The following is a 22,471-nucleotide window of genomic DNA, read 5'->3' as shown; positions in this document are numbered from 1 at the left end:
GGAAGGAGCAGGAGGGGGGGAAAGGGGGGCTTTGAAACAGGTTACGGATACATCCCAGACATGATGTGGGTGACATAAATGTTACCTTAAATAGTTTTCAGTGGCATGTAGCCTAGAGAATATATAAATATCTATATTCTATTTATATGTTTAAATCCAAAACACACATCAATTCAAGAAAATGTTTTTAAACTAACTACAGTCTGTTCTCCTCTCAGAATCCCATCAAAGGGACCCTTTCTGACTAATCTCTTATTTTATTTAAAAATAAGATCATTTTTGTAACAGTTAGTCAGATTACTATCAGATTAGGTTTTCCATACCTCTGAGTTATGCCAAGCACCGTTGTGAGATTCAGAATTCCTTAATATAATTTGCGTTATCCATCTAAAGTTCTGACTGCAGGGAAAAGTGTTTATTCCAATGTATTTTTAAGTCGACCAATCTATTTTGTGTGGGTGAAAAAAATCTGTTAGGTTGATAAAGGAATGAACATTAAACGGTTGTGAAATTGCATGAAAAATGTGTCAAACAAACTTTTGAAGATGTCACTTTTGAAATAAATGTCCATAAAGCTTTTGATGAAGCTTATGATAAATGTCCTGTAGGAACACTTTCTCCAATGCTTTCTGTATTACATATGTATCACAGAGTGATGATCTATCTGTTTATTTGTTCAATTAGACTCATGACCTTTATCTAAATGAGAGAGTTCTCAGTTTTGCACTGGACTCGCACATACAATTAATGTTCCATCCCATTTACTGTAATATGCAGTCTAGACACGTATTAGGAGATCTGAAACATACACGTCCATCCGTCCCCCAACCCAGCTTTGTGAGTGTCAACTTCAGCACAGAGTAGCCTAGTGGAGGAAGTTTTAATTGCCCATGTCTATTAATAGCACCACCTAAATGTTAATGTATTCCCCCAGAGCAGGCTACCAGCTATGGAATTAGACTAGATATCATTATCACCATCATGATGATGATGATCATTATTAATTTACTTGTTATGCTCCATATTCCATTAGGCTAATGGGGGAAGCAGATAAGTAAACAAGTCTGTAAATAACATTGATTGTCGTCCCTGCACATCCAATTTATAGGCCTTAGGCACAGTATTCACATATTGGCTGTCATACTATATCGCCTGTGGTTCTGCTGTGAAATGTTCAGACTGGTTGAAAGTAAGTCTTTAATCTAACTGCACTGTCCAATTTACAGTAGCATGCAGAAGCAATTTACAATAGCAAGAATACCATGCTATTGTTTGAGGGGAGTGCACAGTTATGAACTTGAAAATGTATTCATAACTGATTTAAACAAAACTGCCAAGTGATCATTAATTAGAGTTTTTCGGGGTTATTCCCTGAATGCAGAACCGTAAATTAAGAAGGCTTTATGAATATTGACTGATATGGCTTTATGAAAATAAAGTGGCTGTGGTATAAGACAATTATATTTCAGTTTGAATAAAACTAATAGCAATGCATTTGATTGCTTTTCGAAGAGCATGTTGAAGGAACAATTATTTGTTTTGAATATCTTTCGCCTAAAAAGGATTTTAAACAAATAGCCTGTGGTGGTCTGTATACTTTGGGACAATAGGCTAGACCTGCAGTCATCAACTCTGTGCATCTTAGTGTAGTCTGTGCATATCCAATAAAATATGCATTCTCTCATCTGCTGAGGAAATGTAAAGGTAAACCCTTCTGGGTTTTCTGCTTCAAAAGTCTTGAAGTGAAGATGAGAGACATTACATCAGGGTTGCAAAGTTGGATCAAAATACTTGCAAATATAGGAGACCGATGGATCCCAGAGCCACCTTGAGACCGTAAGGTTGTGAATCAGTCCTGCACAGCTTTCACCTCTCATCATATATTTCAGATGAAGAATGCATTGGCTCATAATGTCTGGTAAATTAAGGAACCTCTACGGGATCGGATATGGGCAGTAAGCTTAAATTCTTGTTAGTAAACCAATTAGGCTCATTTGGGCAGACTTGATACAAAACTTTGAACAGAAATGCAATGATTCATTGGATCAGTCAGTGAACAAAATCTAAATTGCGCCTAAACTGGAATAATACATTGTAGCCTTTCTCTTGCATTTCAAACATGATGGAAAAACAAAACAAAAAAACACCAGATCTAGTGTGTTATATTCTCCTACATTAATTTCACATTTCCACAAACTACAAAGTGTTTACTTTCAAATGGTATCAAGAATATGCATATCCTTGTTACAGTAATTTAGATTTGGGTATGTCAATTTGGGCAAAAAATTGTAAAAAAAGGGTCCGATCCTTAACAGATGAGAGAAGACCTAGATTTCATCTACTGGCGCCATGGACCATCTAAACCAGGTGAATTGAATGTGTTGAGTTTCTGGTAACTTTATATAGTTTATCATCATAACAGGTCTTCCTGGTAACTCTTTATATTTCATCATAACAGTGAGAAGTGAGGACCATTTGAGGATAACAAAAGAAACCAGCAATTTAATAATATATTCTTCCTTCTAGAGTCAACTTGTCTGACCTAATTTTAAACACTGACTGTCATACTTTATCTGCAAGCCCAGATCCTGACGTTCTTTCTGCTGGTTCAAAGAGACACATTTGATTCAGTTGTCTGATTGATAAAGACTGAGTCTTCTAGGCCCGGCGGACAGAGAGAGAATCTGCAGATTCTCACTCAGTAAGGTGTTGCCCAGAGCAAGGGCACAATGGGCTGGAAAAACAGATTGCGGAATCATGCAGGTAGGAGACACAGCACGAATGAGGAAGAAGCAGCTGAAAGTGTTATTGCCATTGTTCTGTATCGATTGGCTTCATGTCAGATACTACATAATGTTTCCCCTAGGATTTTTTTGTTGCAGCGGTGGCAGAATTAGTGGGGTGGGGGGATACAGACCAATACAAAAGTCTCTATTGTAATAGATACATGATTGTAGAATCTCTCTGACAAAGTGCTGTTTTTTCACGATGCATCTAACTTATGTTTTAGACTTGATCTAAAATAAGCAGGGAGAGGGAGCTTTTAGTTTGACATGCTAGTGAGAATACAGGAGCAGAAGATGCCTTTTTCAAATAATCCTGTCAACAGGAATGATGATTAATGCTCTCTGTGTGTAACAGTGTTACTTCCGTTCCTCTCCTCGCCCCAACCTGGGCTTGAACCAGGGATGCTCTTAACACATCAACAACTGCCTCCCACAAAGCATTGTTACCCATCGCTCCACAAAAGCATCAGCTCTTGCAGAGCAAGGCAAACAATTAGGTCTCAGAGCAAGTGACATCACAGATAGCGCACAACACTAGCTAGCCATTTCACACCGGTTACATGTGGAGGAGAGAAATAATAATTTTCTCTCATAACACACGTGTAATTCATTATTTTGTCATCTCCAAATCTTGCTGAAATGTTTATCCACATCCAACAGGCTAAATACATTGGAAAATAATTTTACATGTTGTGCTAGGAGGCCAGACTATTCCCGTATTCCTTCATTTACGATATTCCGGGGGAAACATTTTTTATGACACAATAGAGCTGTTGGTATTTACATGTCTCCATGTCCCAAAAATAGTTGGCTACAGCAACACTGACTCATTCCTCACATATTATGAAGCTAGGTTAATTTCACGCTCGCAAACAAACAACCAAGTCTGTATAAAACCCCAGACATTCAACACTCTTGGAATAAGTGCTGCTCAAGCATATTAATTGGTATGACTATGACTTAGAACACTGAAGGTGGATGTGATTATTAATACCAGTTAATTATGACAATAAACATCCTCTAGTGAAATGATCTGCCTTGGCTTAAGCAGTGCTTGTCATTCAATCAGCCCGTTGTGCACACCAATGAGTGTTACCTCAGTCTTGTTGCGTGACAAAGCTACTTTGGGGTATGTGCTCTGACTGAGCATCACTCTAATTCTTCAGTCAAGAAATAAAGTAAAGTCATTAACAGGCTGTAAAGAACAAACACTCATTGTGTTCCCCACTTTCATTCATATTTGACATTACCTGTGACATTGTAGAGTGCGGAGAGAGCCTCACAGTATTTCTGTAGCAGGGCAAGCAGGGAGAGCTGGGAGAGCTGCTCACACAATGTACTGGGCTGGAAAGGAAGGAGAAGAAGAAAAATAAAGTGCATGTGACCAATTTGATGAATGAATGTAAATATTAATTTACTCTGTAAGTGTTCTATGATTAGGGATGCAAATAGGCTTTTTTAATCATCTGAATAATTTTGACAAACGGTTCAAATCTGGCAACAAATGCATTGCATTAAGGATTTAAAAAACGTCATATTAGTCATGGTGGTATTACCTAGCTATGGTGAATAACCAAACAGACAGTAGGTAGATCTGAAGGTTAATTTAGCTGTGGTTCTAATCAGAGGCAGTCGACAGTGTGTCCCTCCTGTCCTCAGGTAATGCAATGACTCCTGCTAATGTAATGTACCCACCTGACTAAGTTCATTTGGCAGGCAGGAGGACTCTACAGAAGCATGTGTGCAGCTTATCAGAGTGACCCTCCCCTCCCAGACAGACTGGCTGGCCTGACCCCATGACTTGCTCCTCTGGGTGATGTGAAGGCATGGCAGAGCACAATAACAGGGTAGCAACGTGAGCTCCCACATGGCTGAGTTTGGGTGTGGGCCAAAATATAAGCCTCATCTTTATCCATACCTCTTCTCTACCGTTCCCTATTCTCCTCCCCTATCCTGTCCTCTCCTCTCTCCTCCTCTCCCCTCTTCTCTCCTCCCCTGCTCTCTAACAACCTCTACCTCCACTGGTGGTCAGATATGACAGTGTGGCAAATGTGGCAACAAGAGGTTACCGATGTTTGTGTTTGGGCCAAAGCAACATCCGCTTCTCCTCTATCCCTCCCTTTTTGACGGGCACTGACTGGTGGTCAGATTAGATAGTGGGCAAGGTAAGCCCTCATTTTATAGCTGGGGGGCCAGCTGTGTTCTGTAAAATGAATGTCCTTTTTTGGAGGGAGCGGGGGACAAGAACAGGCTGGAGCACAAAGGAAGCTGAGGGTAGAAGGGCAGCTGCAGCATTAAGGTCTCCTCTGGGGTTGGACTGAGATCTCTGGGGGGTTCTGGGGGTTGTGGTGGACGAAGTCGTTCTAAGGACGCTGTCTGAAGGGTCTATTACAGGGCAGGTCAGGGCTGTTTCACATGTTGCGTAGTCATACTAACTTACAATATTTCACCCTGCAAAAGAGTTTGTCACATTAATGATGTACCGCTGCAGCAACAAAGATATTTAAAAAATGCAACATATTAATGCTCCCTAATATAGGGTTGCAGAATTCTGGGAACATTTAATAAATTCCCTGGTTTACCCGAAATCCCGGTTGGAGGATTCCGGGAATCAGCAGGGAATAAGCAGGAAATCCATAAACCTCCAAACAGGATTTCTGGAAAACCAGGGAATTTATTGAAAGTCACGGAATTTTGCAACCTCACTCACAACTGTAGCTCTGGACTTGAGGAATTGCATAACAGCACAGCAAGCCTAATTAGAATGCTCAGCTGACTGCTGCTGCTGTCACAGTGCTCCCTCCCCTCTAGTCTATACATACAGCACCTTCAGAAAGTATTCATCACAACCCTGACTTTTTCTGCATTTTGCTGTGTTTCAGTCTGAATTTAAAATGTTTTAAATTGAGATTTTGTTTCACTGGTGTACACACAAAACCCCATAATGTCAAAGTGGAATTATGCTTTAGGAAATGTGTAAAAATGTATTAAAAATGAAAAGCTGAAATGTCGAGTCAATAAGTATTCAACCCTTTAATTATGGCCGAAATAAGTTCAGGAGTAGAAATATACTTAGTAAGTCACATAATAAGTTGCATGGACTCACTCTGTGTGCAATAATATTGTTTAACATGATTTTTGAATGACTACCTGATTTCTGTACCCCACACATACAATTATCTGGAAGGTCCCTCATTCGAGCAGGGAATTTCAAACACAGATTCAACCACAAAGACCAGGGAGGTTTGCTAACACATCACAGAGTACCACCCTTCATATTTTCAGGCATGGTGGTGCCTCATCATGTTAGAGGTATGCTTGTCATTGGCAGGGACTAAATAAACAGAATGGCGCTAACCACAGGCAAAATCCAAGAGGAAAACCTTGTTCAGTCTGCTTTCCAACAGACACTGGGAGACAAATTCAACTTTCTGCAGGACATTAACCGAAAACACAAGGCCAAATACACATTTCAGTTGCTTACCAAGATAACATTGAATGCTTCTGAGTGGCCTAGCTACAGTTGACTTAAATCGACTTGAAAATCCATGGTAAGACATGAAAATGGCTGTCTAGCAAATATTGTACAATCCAGGTGTGCAAAGCTCCTAGAAGACTTACCCAGAAAGACTCACAGCTGTAATCGCTGTCAAAGGGGATTCTAACGTGTATTGACTCAGGGGTGTGAATACTTATGTAACAAATTGGAATCTGCACTAACAGTTTTACAATGGCTTCATAATGGTCGCCTAATTTTGAAATGGTTACTGGGATCTGGAACAAACTGTTAAAGACTAGTTAGCCATGTACAGTTTTCACTTCACTGCTATTGCCCTCAAAATAATTTGATGAACAAAGTATCCATTGACCTGTACTGTATAACTGCATCGAGAAAATGTTCCCTTTAAAAAAAAGATACTCGTCTACCTGTAAAACTATGTAGGAAATGTCCGCGGTTCGTTTAATACATTTCAGAAAACATTCCCACACAGTTCCTAAGGGATCATATTTGCTTTTCCATTACGTGTGTTTGTGTGTGTGTATCTGCACATGTCCGCATCTAGGTCACTCATGGTGAGGTCTCAATATGTTACTAGTCAAGAATTCTTTAAATCCATTCATAATTGGTAAGAATTAAACCCCCACACATGTAGGCCTATAACATACTGTATATTCAATTCCGATCTGATCCAAATATCAAGTACAGATTTGATTAGCATTATCTGGACTGCATGCTGTCTCACAAATGTATACTCAAACAGAATTGCCTTGAGTGTAGAATAGATCAACTAAGGACATCGAAAATAAAGTCACATTCTGAAGTAGATCTCACTGAAGTGGCAGTGAATTGACTCAAAGCAATCCATGTAGCCCCTCAACATGTGCCTGGTTAGTTTTCAAGTACTGTATGTGTATAGCAATTTATAATCTCAAGGTAAGAGGAATAGAATACATTAAAGAAGATTGACATAGTTTCAAGGCATTTCTGCCTTCAGTCAAGGTAAAAAAACGGCATTGTAGTTGAAGTGTACATATAAAAAAAAACATAATATTTCTAAACTGTCAGGAAAGGAAAAGTATTAAATACTCACATACAACAGTAACAGAAGTAACAAAATATTTGCAGCGTTCATGTTGATGCTGAAATCATGTTAGGAGAGACAGATCCAAAAAAACGACAGCTCTTTCACGGTCTGTGTCACATCCCATATCTCAAACTGTCATCAAGACGGAATCACATACTTATTAATGAAAGAAAACATTCTGCTCAATTTTACATAGACAGAGACGGACCAATAAAGCATTAGAAAAGAGATAACAATCATCCATGCACTAACACGGGTGAGGTCAACTCTTAAAAGACTGCAATATAAAACTTCTCCTCATTAACTGTGAATGACTGAATATCTTCATGCCGCCAAGTATTCTCTGCCAGGAATCAGAATCTGATCTAACTGGTTTCTAAAAAAACGAAAATAAACATTGCCATGTCAGATGTGGAGCAGAGCAGAGCTAGCAGAAAGCAATAGCAGAGAGAGTAAATAATTGTGGGGAAAAGCAACTCTACTGTAATGAGACCATCAGATCAACTGGTGAGACCAAATATTTCTCTCCCATTTCTCCAAGCTTTCACCTCCCACTCAGTGATCAGCTGGTCTTGGGACCTTCTGCCATAGATTACATTCTAAAGTTCAGGCCTCTATTTTTTGTAACTTCCAGTGTGTGTGTGTGTGTGTGTGTGTGTGTGTGTGTGTGTGTGTGTGTGTGTGTGTGTGTGTGTGTGTGTGTGTGTGTGTGTGTGTGTGTGTGTGTGTGTGTGTGTCAAATCGAATTATATTGGTCACATGCTTCGTAAAGAGCAGGTGTAGACTAACAGTGAAAGGTTTGCCCTTCCCAACAGTGCAGAGAAAAATAAAATAGAGAAATTATAGAAAAGTAATAACACATGGTGATAATTCTGTCGAGCTACAAAAAAATCTCAAATGTCAAACTGGAAGAAAAATGACATTAGTAAAAATAAAATAAAAAGAAGTTAAAAAGTAAGGTAAAACACTAATATATTTTGATTAGATAAGTACTCATCCCCCTGAGTCAATACATGTTAGAATCACCTTTGGCAATGATTACAGCTATGAGTCTTTCTGGGTAAGTCTCTAAGAGTTTTGCACAACTGGATTCACATTTTTGTAATTATTCAAGCTCTGTCAAGTTGATTGTTGATCATTGCTAGACAGACATTTTCATGTCTTGCCATAGATTTTCAAGCCAATTTAAGTCTAAACTGTAACTAGACAATCAGGAACATTTAATGTCGTCTATGCAACTCCAGTGTGTATTTGGCCTTGTGTTTTAGGTTGTTGTCCTGCTGAAAGGTGAATTTGTGTCTGTTGGAAAGCAGACTGAAGCAGGTTTTTCCTTTATGATTTTGCCTGTGCTTAGCTCTGTATTGTTTCCTTTTATCCAACAAAAACAAAACTCCCTAGTCCTTGCCAATGAAAAGCATACCCATAACATGATGTAGCCACCACCATGCTTGAACATATGAGGAGTGGTACTCAGTGATGTGTTGTGTTGGATTTGCCCCCAAAATTACGCTTTGTAATCAGGACATAATTTTTTATTTTATATGTAACCTTTATTTAACTAGGCAAGTCAGTTAAGAACAAATTCTTATTTACAATGATGGCCTACGCCGGCCAAACTTAGACAGTGCTGGGCCAGTTGTGCGCCACCCTATGGGACTCCCAATCACAGCCAGATGTGATGCAGCCTGGATTCAAACCAGGGACTGTAGTGATGCCTCTTGCACTGAGATGCAGTGCCTTAGACCGCTGCGCCACTCGGGAGCCCAACATAAAGTACATTTCTTTGCCACATTTGTTGCAGTTTTGCTTAAGTGTCTTATTTCCAACAGGAAGCATATTTTTGAAATGTTTATTCTATACAAGCTTCCTTCTATTCAGTCTATCATTTAGGTTAATATTGTGGAGTTACTGCAATGTTTTTGATCCATCTGTCACGTTCGTCATAAGAAGTAGACCAAGATGCAGCGTGGTATGTTTCCATCCTTTATTTTGGAAATGAAAACTTAAAGAACAAAACTAACCATGACGCGAATAATAATGCTCACTGGCAACTATATCTAGACAAGATCCCACAAAGCACAATGGGAAAATGGCTACCTAAATATTATCCCCAATCAGAGACAACGATAAAAAGCTGCCTCTTATTGGGAACCATATCAGGCCACCATAGAAATACAATTCCTCTAGATAACCCACCCTAAATCACACCCTGACCCAACCAACATAGAGAATAAACAGCTCTCTATGGTCAGGGCGTGACACCATCTTCAGTTTTCTCCTATTACAGCCATTAAACTCCGTAACTGTTTTAAAGTCACCATTGGCCTCATGGTGAAATCCCTGATTGATTTCCTATATCTTTGTAGTGACTGGGTGCATTGATACCAGTGGAGGCTCCTCATAGGAGAAAGGGGAGGACCATCACTCCCCAGTGAATTTCATCAAATGTTTAATTGTAAAACATTTAAAAAGTTATACTTTTTAGATAAAACTACACTAAATATAATCACGTCACCAAATAACTGATTAAAACACACTATTTTGCAAAGAAGGTCTACAGTAGCCTCAACACTACTCTGTAGGGTAGCACCATGGTGTAGCCGAAGGACAGCTAGCTGTCCTCCTCTGGGTACATTGACTTCAATACAAAACCTAGGAGGCTCATTGTTCTCACCCCTTCCATAGACTTACACATTAAGTATGACAACTTCTGGAGGACGTCCTCCAGCTTTTCAGAGCTCTTGCAGCATGAACTGACATGTTGTCCACCCAATCAAAGGATCAGAGAATTAATCTAGTACTGAAAGCAAAATCTACAGCTAGCTAGCACTGCAGTGTATACAATGTGGTGAGTAGTTGACTCGAAGAGAGAGAAAGACAATAGTTGACCCGTTTGAAGGAGAAGCAAGAGATAAATAGAGAGACAGAGAGTGCCATTTTTTTCAGTTTGACTTACTTAGCTAGCAAATGCAGCTAGCTAGCTTAGCCTACTGAAACACCCCGCTCAAACAGAGGGATGCTATGTTAGCTAGCTGGCTATGACTTTTCAACACAACACTGGAAGTCTTCCAAGTCAAGGCACAGTTTTGGTATTACTTATTTATTGAGGGGCTTGCTGGTGTAACTGCTTACTGATTGTAAACTAATGTTACTGCATGATTTTATCGGGTTCACTAACATGTTAATTATATTAGCTATGCTGACTATGACATTACTTTTGCTAATATGGTGACAACGATGTAGGCTGTGTGTAGCGGTTTGGCTGTATGTGACCAGGTGAAAAAACCTTTCCAAGCCTAACCTCTACACACAGTTGTCTATTGCTATTGTTAGGCCTAATCAAATGCTATTATTCAAGTTTATTATGTTACTATTATGTTTCTCAAGTCATTTTTGCCATTTCCATTTTTTTTGTAAATACTCTGCATGGATCCAGTCTTCTTCCACCATATTTGTACCTGATAGAAGAATCAACTGTCTCAACTGTTGCGTTTCCTAACCTAAAAAACTAGGCAGACAATTATTAGCTCCTTTGGGCAAATACGGCACAGTGCATGATGATCATGCATGAAGAGCTGTGATGGGGTGTAATTATCAGCACCTGAGGGGATAGCGAGTTAATGGCTGTGACATATTAACTGCATGAGATATTTGAGATAACTGATCAATGACCGTGCTCATACTTGGTACTGAAATCATAAGACTTTTTTTGTGCTCACTTCATTTTCACTAAGCTCTTTTGTCTGAAGGTCTGGAAGAGAAGAGACTGAGCCATCTGTTGACACAAAGAAACCACAGTTAAGGAAATATGGGGGAAAACGTCATGCTTCTCCATTTTAGTGGTTTCTTCTTCCCCTCCGGATAAACTGAGGCAAATTTTTGGTCATACCTTGAGAGCGCTCATGACAGTTCAACACTTCTTTATCACCCAGGTCAAATTACTGTAAAATGAGCTACTGTATACTCATACTACTGTGTATACAGTGCCTTGCGAAAGTATTCGGCCCCCTTGAACTTTGCGACCTTTTGCCACATTTCAGGCTTCAAACATAAAGATATAAAACTGTATTTTTTTGTGAAGAATAAACAACAAGTGGGACACAATCATGAAGTGGAACGACATTTATTGGATATTTCAAACTTTTTTAACAAATCAAAAACTGAAAAATTGGGCGTGCAAAATTATTCAGCCCCCTTAAGTTAATACTTTGTAGCGCCACCTTTTGCTGCGATTACAGCTGTAAGTCGCTTGGGGTATGTCTCTATCAGTTTTGCACATCCTCCTTGCAAAACAGCTCGAGCTCAGTGAGGTTGGATGGAGAACAGCAGTTTTCAGTTCTTTCCACAGATTCTCAATTGGATTCAGGTCTGGACTTTGACTTGGCCATTCTAACACCTGGATATGTTTATTTTTGAACCATTCCATTGTAGATTTTGCTTTATGTTTTGGATCATTGTCTTGTTGGAAGACAAATCTCCGTCCCAGTCTCAGGTCTTTTGCAGACTCCATCAGGTTTTCTTCCAGAATGGTCCTGTATTTGGCTCCATCCATCTTCCCATCATTTCAGTTTTTGATTTGTTAAAAAAGTTTGAAATATCCAATAAATGTCGTTCCACTTCATGATTGTGTCCCACTTGTTGTTGATTCTTCACAAAAAAATATAAAACTGTTCCTTTATGTTTGAAGCCTGAAATGTGGCAAAAGGTCGCAAAGTTCAAGGGGGCCGAATACTTTCGCAAGGCACTGTATTAAGTTAGTTGAAAGGTTCTTATCCGAAGTCACAATAATAGCAGAATAGCTCTTCTATCTTATCTTCACAATATATTCTAATTACACAATGATCAGGGAGCTGCTGGGTCATACTATTGCATCAATTCCTAAATTGTTTCTATTTATTACAGACAAAGGATCTGTGGATGTGATTCTGCTGCATCTGTGGTTGTGAGTTGTGAAGTAATATGTCTAATTAGTTTCTGTTCTATTCATCCTGAGTAATGTTTTCATGTTTTGTCACTAAGCCAGAGTTATCAAACTCTTTGAAGTAAACAAAGATCTCTCTCTCTCTCTCTCTCACTGAGGCTGATGTTGATGATCGTGCAGCAGTAGTGTGAACTATGGAGTTGTTGGGGACCTAAAGGTAATGCTAACTCTCCCTGGCATCTCTCCTCTGTTTACATCTGGCTCTGACAGACCAAGCTACTGCTGCAGCTTACATTGAGCTGGCTACGCACTGACCTGACCGCATCACGCTCTCTCAAGCAAAAAAAAAATAAGGCTGATGATCTCATCTCCCTTTTCATCCCCCATTTTTCATCACATTATGGTTTGTTAGAGTGATCTGTCCCGTGTGACATTCAGATGTCACTGGACTGAAGGCCTGTGCTTTGCTTCAGAGGATGGATGGCATATATAACATGCCTCAGTTTAACCTTCTGTGAAATGCAATCATATACAGTAGTGATTCTTATGCATTCTCATAAAATGATGCTGTCATGACTTCGGCCCCTCTCCTTGTTCGGGCGGCGTTCGGCAGTCGACGTCACTGGCCTTCTAGCCATTGCCGATCCACTTTTCATTTTCCATTTGTTTTGTCTTTGTCTTACACACCTGGTTTCCATTCCCCAATTACTTGTTCATTATTTAACCCTCTGTTCCCCCATATCTGTTTGTGAGTAATTGTTTGTATGTAGTACGGGCCGTTAATGTGGGCTCTCTTTTTGTATTATGATTGTATATGTTGAGTAAAGTATGTTTATTTACTCATATCTGCTGTCCTGCTCCTGACTCCTCTACACCAGCTACACACAGATCAGACTACAGGTGCACTAAGTGCATGTAAAATAAAATAGTATGTTGTTGGTCATGTCGAATACACATATTTTGCAGTTGTTCTCGCATGTGCAGCAAAATGCTTATGTTTCTAGCTCAGACAGTGCAGTAATACCTAACAATACAAAACAATACACACAAATCCCCAAAATAGTTAGTTAGTTATATTATGTTGTGTATGGGCAGTATAGACAGTATACGAATAGAAAAGATGTGTACAGCAGTAGTTATATAGGATGAGCCATGACTAGAATACAGTATATACCGCGCCTTCAGAAAGTATTCATACCCTTTAACTTATTCCACATTTTGTTGTGTTACTTGCAAGGGTGTGCAACTCCTGTCCTCGAGGGCATGATTGGTGTCACGCGTTTTCTCCATCCCTAGCAAATACAGCTGATTAGTCAAATTGCATTCTAAACTGAAGATCATGATCAGGTCATTATTGGAGTCAGGTTTGTAAGCTGGGACTGGGGCCAAACTGTGACACCAATCAGTCCCTCGAGGACTGGTATTGTCCACCCCTATTTACGGCATGAATTCAAAATGGATTAAGTATTTTTTAAATCTTAACCATCCACACAAGAATATTCCATAATGAGAAAGTGAAAACAGGGTTTCAGAAATGTTTTCAAATGATTGAAAATAAATATCTAATTTACATACACTACCGTTCAAACGTTTGGGGTCACTTAGAAATGTCCTTGTTTTTAATATAACATAACATGTATCAGAAATACAGTGTAGACATTGTTAATTATGTAAATTACTTTTGTAGCTGGAAATGGCAGATTTTTTATGGAAAATCAACATAGGCGTACAGAGGTCCATTATCGGCAACCCTCACTCCTGTGTTCCAATGGCACGTTGTGTTAGCTAATCCAAGTTTATAATTTTAAAAGGCTAATTGATCATTAGAAAAACCCTTTTGCAATTATTTAGCACAGCTGAAAACTGTTGTGGTGATTAAAGAAGCAATAAAAGAAGCAGGACACCTGTATCTTTCTAGTGACTGAGTTTATTGATACATCGTCCAAAGTGTAATTAATAACTTCACAATGATCAGGGGGATATTCAATGTGTGCTTTTTCATTTTTACCCATCTACCAATAGGTGCCCTTCTTTGCGAGGCATTGTACCCTGGCGGGTAGGAGTGTTGGGCCTCGAATCCCCGAGATGACAAGCTAATAGTCTGTCGCTCTGCCCCTGAGCAAGGCAGTTAACCCACTGTTCCCTGGGCGTTGACGGTGTGGATGTTGATTAAGGCAGCCCTCCGCACCTTTGATTCACAGGGCTTTGGTTAAATACGGAAGGAAGACACATTTCAGTTGAATGCATTCAATTGTACAACTGACTAGGTATCCCCCTTTCTCTTTCCCTAAAACCTCCCAGGTGTTTGTGGTTGAATCGGTGTTTGAAATTCACTGCTCGACTGAGGGACCTTACTGATAATTGTATGTGTGGGGTACAGAGATGAGGTAAAATCATGTTAACCACTATTATTGCTTATTATTATGTGACATTCAAGACATTTCAACTTTGAATTTTTATTCATTTATAAAAAGGTAAAAAAACACAATTTTCATTATTAAAGTGACCAGTGTTCAATAGCTATGTGCATTGGGTAGCAGTCTCGGGTGCAGGGTAGGGTACTGACTGGTAGCCAGCTAATAACAGTGACTACGTTCAAGACCGGGTGCTGCAGGCTACCTCTTAGAGTGTGGGTAGCTAATTTATTTAGAAGTGATCCATTAGGCTGTTTGTTGTTGTCAACATGCTTCATGACAGCTCCAGGAACAAGACTTTATGTGAAGTCAGCTTTACAACAACCACAAAATCAATGTAAGATTCCAAATGTGTCGCTCAGTTGAAGCATGTCACACATAATTTCCTTCGGATGTAAACAGAAATACTGTTAAGGACCAGTGTGCTAGCTGGACCATGAAACAGAAGATTATGTTGGAACATGAAGTTGGCAGGTTATTCATCAAGTCTTTCGAGTAGGACAGGCATCAGCTGCTGCTCTCAGTCTTCCTATCTGGGTAAGTCCATTCCACAACGTCTAACATATTCATCCAGACCACAACAGCCCTCTAACTCAGCTGCTCCCAAGACATCTGACACCTGGAGTTCATGGTCAAAGGAGCTAGTTAGCGTGAGGCAACTTCAGGGCTAGCCAAGGAGGTATTTTACTTCTAGTTTTCCTTATCAAGTCACAAAAAGAGTTCCACCTCTGGGACTGAGGTTAACCTCTGAGTACGGTGGCTCTGTCCAGGTTGAACAACCTTGTCCTAACTTTCCTCTGGAAGACAGTTACTGTATATCATGTTAGGGTTTAACTCTGACCAGAACTATAGCGGTACTTGCGTTTTGAAATCCTGCCCATCACAGCCCATTTGAGCCTATTTTGGAGGCAGTGGGGTCATGTACCAAGACATTTTTTAAATGGGGCAGTGATGGCCAAATTCCGTATCTTTGCAATAATCATGTGTATCTTCTATAACGTTTCAGTGAGCATGCAACCTCTGTTTGGCAACAAACACATGCCCACTGTTGTGGTATTGATACTGTTTAGTCATGCACAAGATACTGAGGGCTGAAGAAGGATAGGCATTGTGCCATTATATTTATGTTGGAACATAGTGTACACAAGACCTGCCGTTCATATTGACTCACTGACATGGTCACATGACTTCATTACACCATTTACTACAGAAGTAGGAAACGAAAGGTGTTGTAATTAAAAATTATATGTATAAGAAACACCTATCTGCATATGCATGACAACAGTTTAATCAGAAGGTAGACAAACAAAATGACCTTCAAGCATTCAAGAAACTTTCTTGAATAATTGGAAAACTGAACACCAAATGACAACATTAGCAAGACACTCCGATTGACGTGTATGATTGGTTCTTGGAGCTACTTAGGAGATTCTGGTGAATTCACAAGTGAGATGTCTCACTCATAATATCAGAGGACCTGGGTTACGCAAGTAACCTTAAGTTATTTTGCTTCTTAATGATCATACAGTACCACACAATTTGATATACAGCAGATGATTGATTGCCAGAGTAGCTGTATGCCCACGTTCCACTTTAAACGGCATGTCTTCCTCCTGCTTAGCCAATAATTAAATAGCTACTTAGACTCCCTGATTATGTCATGCTAATGTTTGCAATAGCCTCATTTCATTTTCCAATTTTTTTAATGATATTATTTATATTATTATCATTATTGTTATAACCCATCCACCCCCCTCTTCGAAGGATAAATATTGTTTTGTTTTAGATTTTTGGGGTATTTGTATAATTTGATTTTAACAACATGCCTACCAATTTGAAAACAACAATTATTTTTTATTGTGAAACAAACAAGAAATAAGACAAAAAAACTGAAAACTTGAACGTGCATAACTATTCAACCCCAAAGTCAATACTTTGTAGAGCCACCTTTTGCAGTAATTAAAGCTGCAAGTCTCTTGGGGTATGTCTCTGTAAGCTTGGCACATCTAGCCAATGGGATTTTTGCCCATTCTTCAAGGCAAAACTGTTCAAGTTGGATGGGTTCCGCTGGTGTACAGAAATCTTTAAGTCATACCATAGATTCTCAATTGTATTGAGGTCTGGGCTTTGACAAGGCCATTCCAAGACATGTACATGTTTCTGATAGAGGAATTCTAAATTCCTTTATGTTTTAATTGCCAAAACCAATTTCGCACTCGTTTGTAATTCATTAATGAGGTGTAAATTCATTAATTATGCATGAAGTAGATCGAGACCAGTCTTAAAAGCCAGGTAAGAGCATTTAATTCCAGAGAGTACTGACCCCAAATACAAAGAACATTACATTTTAAAGAAAGGGAACATAAAATGACGTCATCAGTTTCACACCCTCTCCCATCCTTACAATAGGTAGTATTCAGTCCTAGAGATGTTTTACTCCCCTCATAAAACCACATTCCAACCTGTCTAAAAGATATACTTCTCTCCACTAATGGAATCCAACCAAAACATTCTTATCTGTATGAAAAGCCATAGCATCGCTACCCCTTTAACTTCCCAAGAGACACAGACAATTAATTCGTTCTGCTTATATTTTCAGTAACAGCTTAACCAATAACTTTTACTTTTCATACCATAACATAATAGTATTAGAATAAATGGTTCTAATCAATAATGTATACATAATTAATCATCTTAACTACAATTTCCTCTAACAGTTTCCCATGAAAAACACTTGTTGCTTTAGCGGTATGCTTAGGGTCATTGTCCTGCTTGAAGGTGAACCTCCATCCCAGTCTCAAATCTCTGGAAGACTGAAACAGGTTTCCCTCAAGAATTTCCCTGTATTTGGTGCCAGTCCCTGCCGATGAAAAACATCCCCATAGCATGATGCAACTATGCTTCACGGTGGGTATGGTGTTCTCGGGGTGATGATAGATGTTGAGACATAGCATTTTCCTTGATGGCCAAAACGCTAAATTTTAGTCTCATCTGAACAGAGTACCTTCTTCCATATGTTTGGGGAGTCTCCCACATGCCTTTTGGCAATCACCAAACATGTTTGCTTATTTTCTTATTTAAGCAATGGCTTTTTTCCCTGGCCACTTTTCCGTAAAGCCCAGCTCTGTGGAGTGTACGGCTTAAAGTGGTCCTATGGACAGATACTCAAATCTCCGCTGTGGAGCTTTGCAGCTCCTTCAGGGTTATCTTTGGTCTCTGTGTTGCCTCTCTGATTAATGCCGTCCTTGCCTGGTCCATGAGTTTTGGTGGGCGGCCCTCTCTTGGCAGGTTTGTTGTGGTGTCATATTCTTTCCATTTTTTTTATTAATAATGGATTTAATGGTGCTGTGTGGGAAGTTTCAGATATTTTTTTATAACCCACACTGATCTATAGTTTTCCACAACTTTGTCCCTGACCTGTTTGGAGAGCTCCTTGGTCTTCATGGTGCAGCTTGCTTGGTGGTGCCGCTTGCTTGGTGGTGCCCCTTGTTTAGTGGTGTTGCAGACTCTGGGGCCTTCAGAACAGGTGTATATATACTGAAATCATGTGACAGATCATGTGACACTTAAATTGCACACAGGGGGATTTTATTTAACTAATTATGTGACTTCTGAAGGTAATTGGTTGCACCAGATCTTGTTAGGGTCTTCATAACAAAGGGGGTGAATACGTATACTCACACCACTTTTCCGTTTAAAAAAATAATAATTTCTTGAATAAGTTATTTTTGTCATTTCACTTCATCAATTTGGACTATTTTGTGTATGTCCATTACATAAAATCCAAATAAAAATCCATTTAAATTACAGGTTGTAATGCAACAAAATAGGAAAAATGCCAAGGGGGGTGAATACTTTTGCAGGTGATGAATCAAGTATTGTTTTTTTGTACCAGTTCATAAACCATGTGCCATGGAATCGGTACGTCTAAAATCTCTTCCCATTTTTTTGCAACCTGTATGGTGCAGCTCTCAACATTTTTGTCCTCAAATGAAGCTGGTATATTTTTCCATTTATGCCAATTCCTTTCAGCCATTTTGTATCTTTAATATATGGCAGGCAAACAAGTTCCCTACCTTCTCCCTTTTCAACTTGCCTCCTCCATTTATGTGGAAATGCCTCAATCAGTTGGTTGTACATTTGGATTGAGCAGATATTCCCACATCTTTTCAATAGCTGCATACTGTATAAGTATTTGCTAGGTAAAGCTCCACCTTATCTCAGCTCATTGGTCACCATAGCAACACCCACCTATAGCACACACTCCAGCAGGTGTATTTCACTGGTCATCCCCAAAGCCAACATCCCCTTTGGCCGCCTTTCCTTCCAGTTATCTGCTGCCAATGACTGGAACGAATTGCAAAATTCGCTGAAGTTGGAGACTTATATCTCCCTCACTAACTTTAAGCATCAGCTGTTAGAGCAGCTTACCGATCGCTGCAGCTGTACACAGCCCATCTGTAAATAGCCCATCCTACCAACTACCTACCTCATCCCTTGTTTGTTTTTCTGCTCTTTTGCACACCAGTATTTCTACTTGCACATCCTCATCTGCACATCTATCACTCCAGTGTTAATTGCTAAATTGTAATTACTTCTCCACTATGGCCTATTTATTGCCTTACCTTCTTACTTAATTTGCACACACTGTATACAGATTTTCTATTGTATTACTGACTGTACGTTTGTTTATCCCATGTGTAACTCTGTGTTGTTGTTTTTCTATCACTGCTTTGCTTTATCTTTGCCAGGTCACAGTTGTAAATAAGAACTTGTTCTCAACTGTCCTTCTCCGGGATAGGGGGCACTATTTTCACGTCCAGATGAAAAGCGTGCCCAAAGTAAACTGCCTGTTACTCAGGCTCAGAAGCTAGGATATGCATATGTATGGTAGTATTGGATAGAAAACACTAACATTTCTAAACCTGTTATAATAATGTCTCTGAGTATAACATAACTTATTTGGCAGGCGGAACCTGAGCACAATCCATCCAGAGAAAAAATATTTGGGGGTCATTGTGTTTTCCAATGCATTTCTATGGGAACCACTTCCACTAGATGTCAACAGTCTTTAGAAATTGTTTGATGTTTTTCTTTTGAGAAATGAAGAAGTAGTGCTATTCTTTCTACGTGTCATTCTCTACGTGTCACACATTCACTCTCTACGTGTCACACATTCTTTCTACATGTCACTTTCTACGTGTCACACAGAAGGTATCTAGTATTTTGGTGCGCGTGGACAAGCGTGCGCTCCGTGTTGTTTTTCTTCAGTATTGGAAACTGTTTATCCCGTCTTAAATTTGATCCATTATTTACATTTTAGGGTATCTGAGGTTGGATTAAAAACGTTGTTTGAAGTGTTTGGACCAAGTTTACAGGTAACTTATTAGATACTTTGTAGTCATGTTGGGTGTGTTGGAACCAGTGTATTTCTGAATCAAACGCGTCAAATAAATGGACATTTTGGGAATATAAAGAAGGAATGTATCGAACAAAACGACCATTCATTGTGTCACTGAGACATTTGGGATTGCAAAAAGAAGATCTTCAAAGGTAAGGCATTTATTGTATCGTTATATCTGACTTTTGTGTCGCACCTGCCTGGTTGAAAAATGATTTTCATGTGTTTGTATGTGGGGCGCTGTCCTCAGGTAATCGCATGGTGTGCATTCGCCGTAAAGCCTTTTTGAAATCTGACACAGTGGCTGGATTAACAAGAAGTTAAGCTTTATTTTGATGTATTGCACTTATATTTTCGTGAATGTTGAATATAGAATTTTCTGTAGTTTGAATTTGGCGCTCTGCAATTTCACCGGATGATGTCAAATCTATCCTGCTAACGGGATTGGCGCTTTAAGGGATCCCTAAAGAGGATTTATAATGGTGAAATATTATTATATATTTTTTTATTTAATTGCGTATTACCTCAACTAACCGGTGCCCCCTCACAATGATTCTGTACTGGTACCCTGTACATAGTCTTGCTATTGTTATTATACTGCTGCTCTTTAATTACATATCACTTGTATTTATTATTCTTATCCATATTTTCTTTTATTTTTTAAACTGCATTTTTGGTTAGCGGCTCATAAGTTAGCATTTCACTGTAAGGTCCTGTTGTATGTGTCTAATAAAATTTGTTTTGATTTAATCTGTATGAAGGCAAAAAGGCCATTTTTTAACAAAGGATGAGCCTTTCTTAATATTCTACTGCAAAACCATTTGTATGAGTGAAGCTTTTATTGAGCGATTTAAAGCTTTAATATTTAATGATTTTAGCCCCCTCAAACTCATATTCATTATACAAATAGCACGTTTAATTTTGTCTAACTTAGCATTCCAAATCAAATGAAATATATTTTGCTCATATGATTTAAAAAACAAGTCATCTGGTGTAGGCAGTGTCATTATTAAGTAAGTAAACTGTGATAGGACCAAAGAGTTAACCAATGTGATTTTTCCATTAATAGACAAGCATTTACCTCTCCATGGTTTTAGAATCATATCTATTTTTGCTAACTTTCTATGGAAATTGATTGTGGTAAGTTCATTTATATTTTTTGATATGTGAATACTAAGTATGTCTACTTCACCATCCGTCCATTTTATTGATAAACTACAAGGTAGTGTAAACACTGTGTTTTTTAACAATCCAATACGTAATATGGTACACTTTTCACAATTAGGTTTTAGTCCAGACAGGCTAGAAAATTGATCAATATCTTCAATAAGACTGTGCAGGGATCCAGATTGCGGACTCAGTGGCCTTAATAAATAGATATGGAGACAACGGAGAGCCTTGTTTAACTCTTCTTAAAAGCTCAATACTTTATTTACTATTTTACATCCGGGGTTGCTGTACACAACTTTAACCCGTTGTATAAGAGATTCACCAAAATTAAAGTAATCCAGGCCTTTTCAAAATGTGCTATGATGACCTATGGCCTAGTATCTTTGATGTTTCATAATGTTGAATTGGTTCAAGTAATTTTCATATATTATCTCCAATATATCATCCATGTAAAAAACCTGTCACATCAGGTTGAACAATATCTGGTTAAATCTTTTTTATTCTAAATTCCGCTCAAATTTTTCATCACGACGTTGAAGTGTAAGAGACCTCCAGTTTTTTAAATGGACTGGATCTTTATACTTACCACCTGGGTCCTGTTTTAGTAGTAATGAAATCAGATCTTCTGGTTGAGTACCTGAAAGTCTACTATTTTTATAGGAGAAATTAAAACATGCCAATAATGGATCTTTGAGTACATCAAAAAAGGTCTGATGTACCTCTACTGTATGCCATCAAGCCCTGGAAATTGAGGAGACTAAAAAGAAAACATATGCTTAAAATATTTTGCATCCTTTTTCAAAATGTAATTTGGTGAATCATGGATCACTCCATCATTTCTATGTTGGAAAAGGAAGAAAATGTTTGTGCATTTTTCACCGTTTTCCATCCAATTCACTTTCTTTTTGTAATACATTACACTTGATCATTCTTGAATAAGTAGCTCCATTTTTTTCCCACGAACCTATTTTGTGCCTCTACAGTATAGTTTCCTCTATTTTCTTTATTAATCTATACTCTTTGACCTAAACTGCTTTAGTTTTAATGGTGAATATTGCATTGAATGGCCTGTAAAAGTACATTTAACTTTGGGATGTGGGGCAGCATTTTCACTTTTGGATGAAAAGCGTGCCCAGAGTAAACTGCCTCCTACTCAGTCCCAGATGCTAATATATGCATATTATTATTAGTAT

The 22,471-nt window shown here is 38.8% G+C and overlaps 1 protein-coding gene across 1 annotated transcript in view; it reads right to left on the bottom strand.

Moving 5' to 3' along the window:
* LOC118401948 (corticotropin-releasing factor receptor 2-like) overlaps positions 1-7,881 on the bottom strand; it is a 69,121-nt gene extending 61,240 nt beyond the window's left edge. Inside the window, exons 1-2 of the mRNA XM_035799669.2 lie at positions 7,379-7,881; positions 4,037-4,130 (exon numbers count right to left, since the gene is read on the bottom strand). Of these exons, the coding sequence (XP_035655562.1) occupies positions 4,037-4,130; positions 7,379-7,420 (136 nt within the window). The 5' untranslated portion in view covers positions 7,421-7,881. The remainder of the gene's footprint in view (positions 1-4,036; positions 4,131-7,378) is intronic.
* Between the last annotated feature and the right edge of the window lie 14,590 nt (positions 7,882-22,471).

The sequence above is a fragment of the Oncorhynchus keta genome, chromosome 23 (genome assembly GCF_023373465.1).
Source record: "Oncorhynchus keta strain PuntledgeMale-10-30-2019 chromosome 23, Oket_V2, whole genome shotgun sequence".
Classification (NCBI taxonomy): domain Eukaryota; kingdom Metazoa; phylum Chordata; class Actinopteri; order Salmoniformes; family Salmonidae; genus Oncorhynchus; species Oncorhynchus keta.
This window is presented reverse-complemented; position numbering and strand designations above follow the sequence as displayed.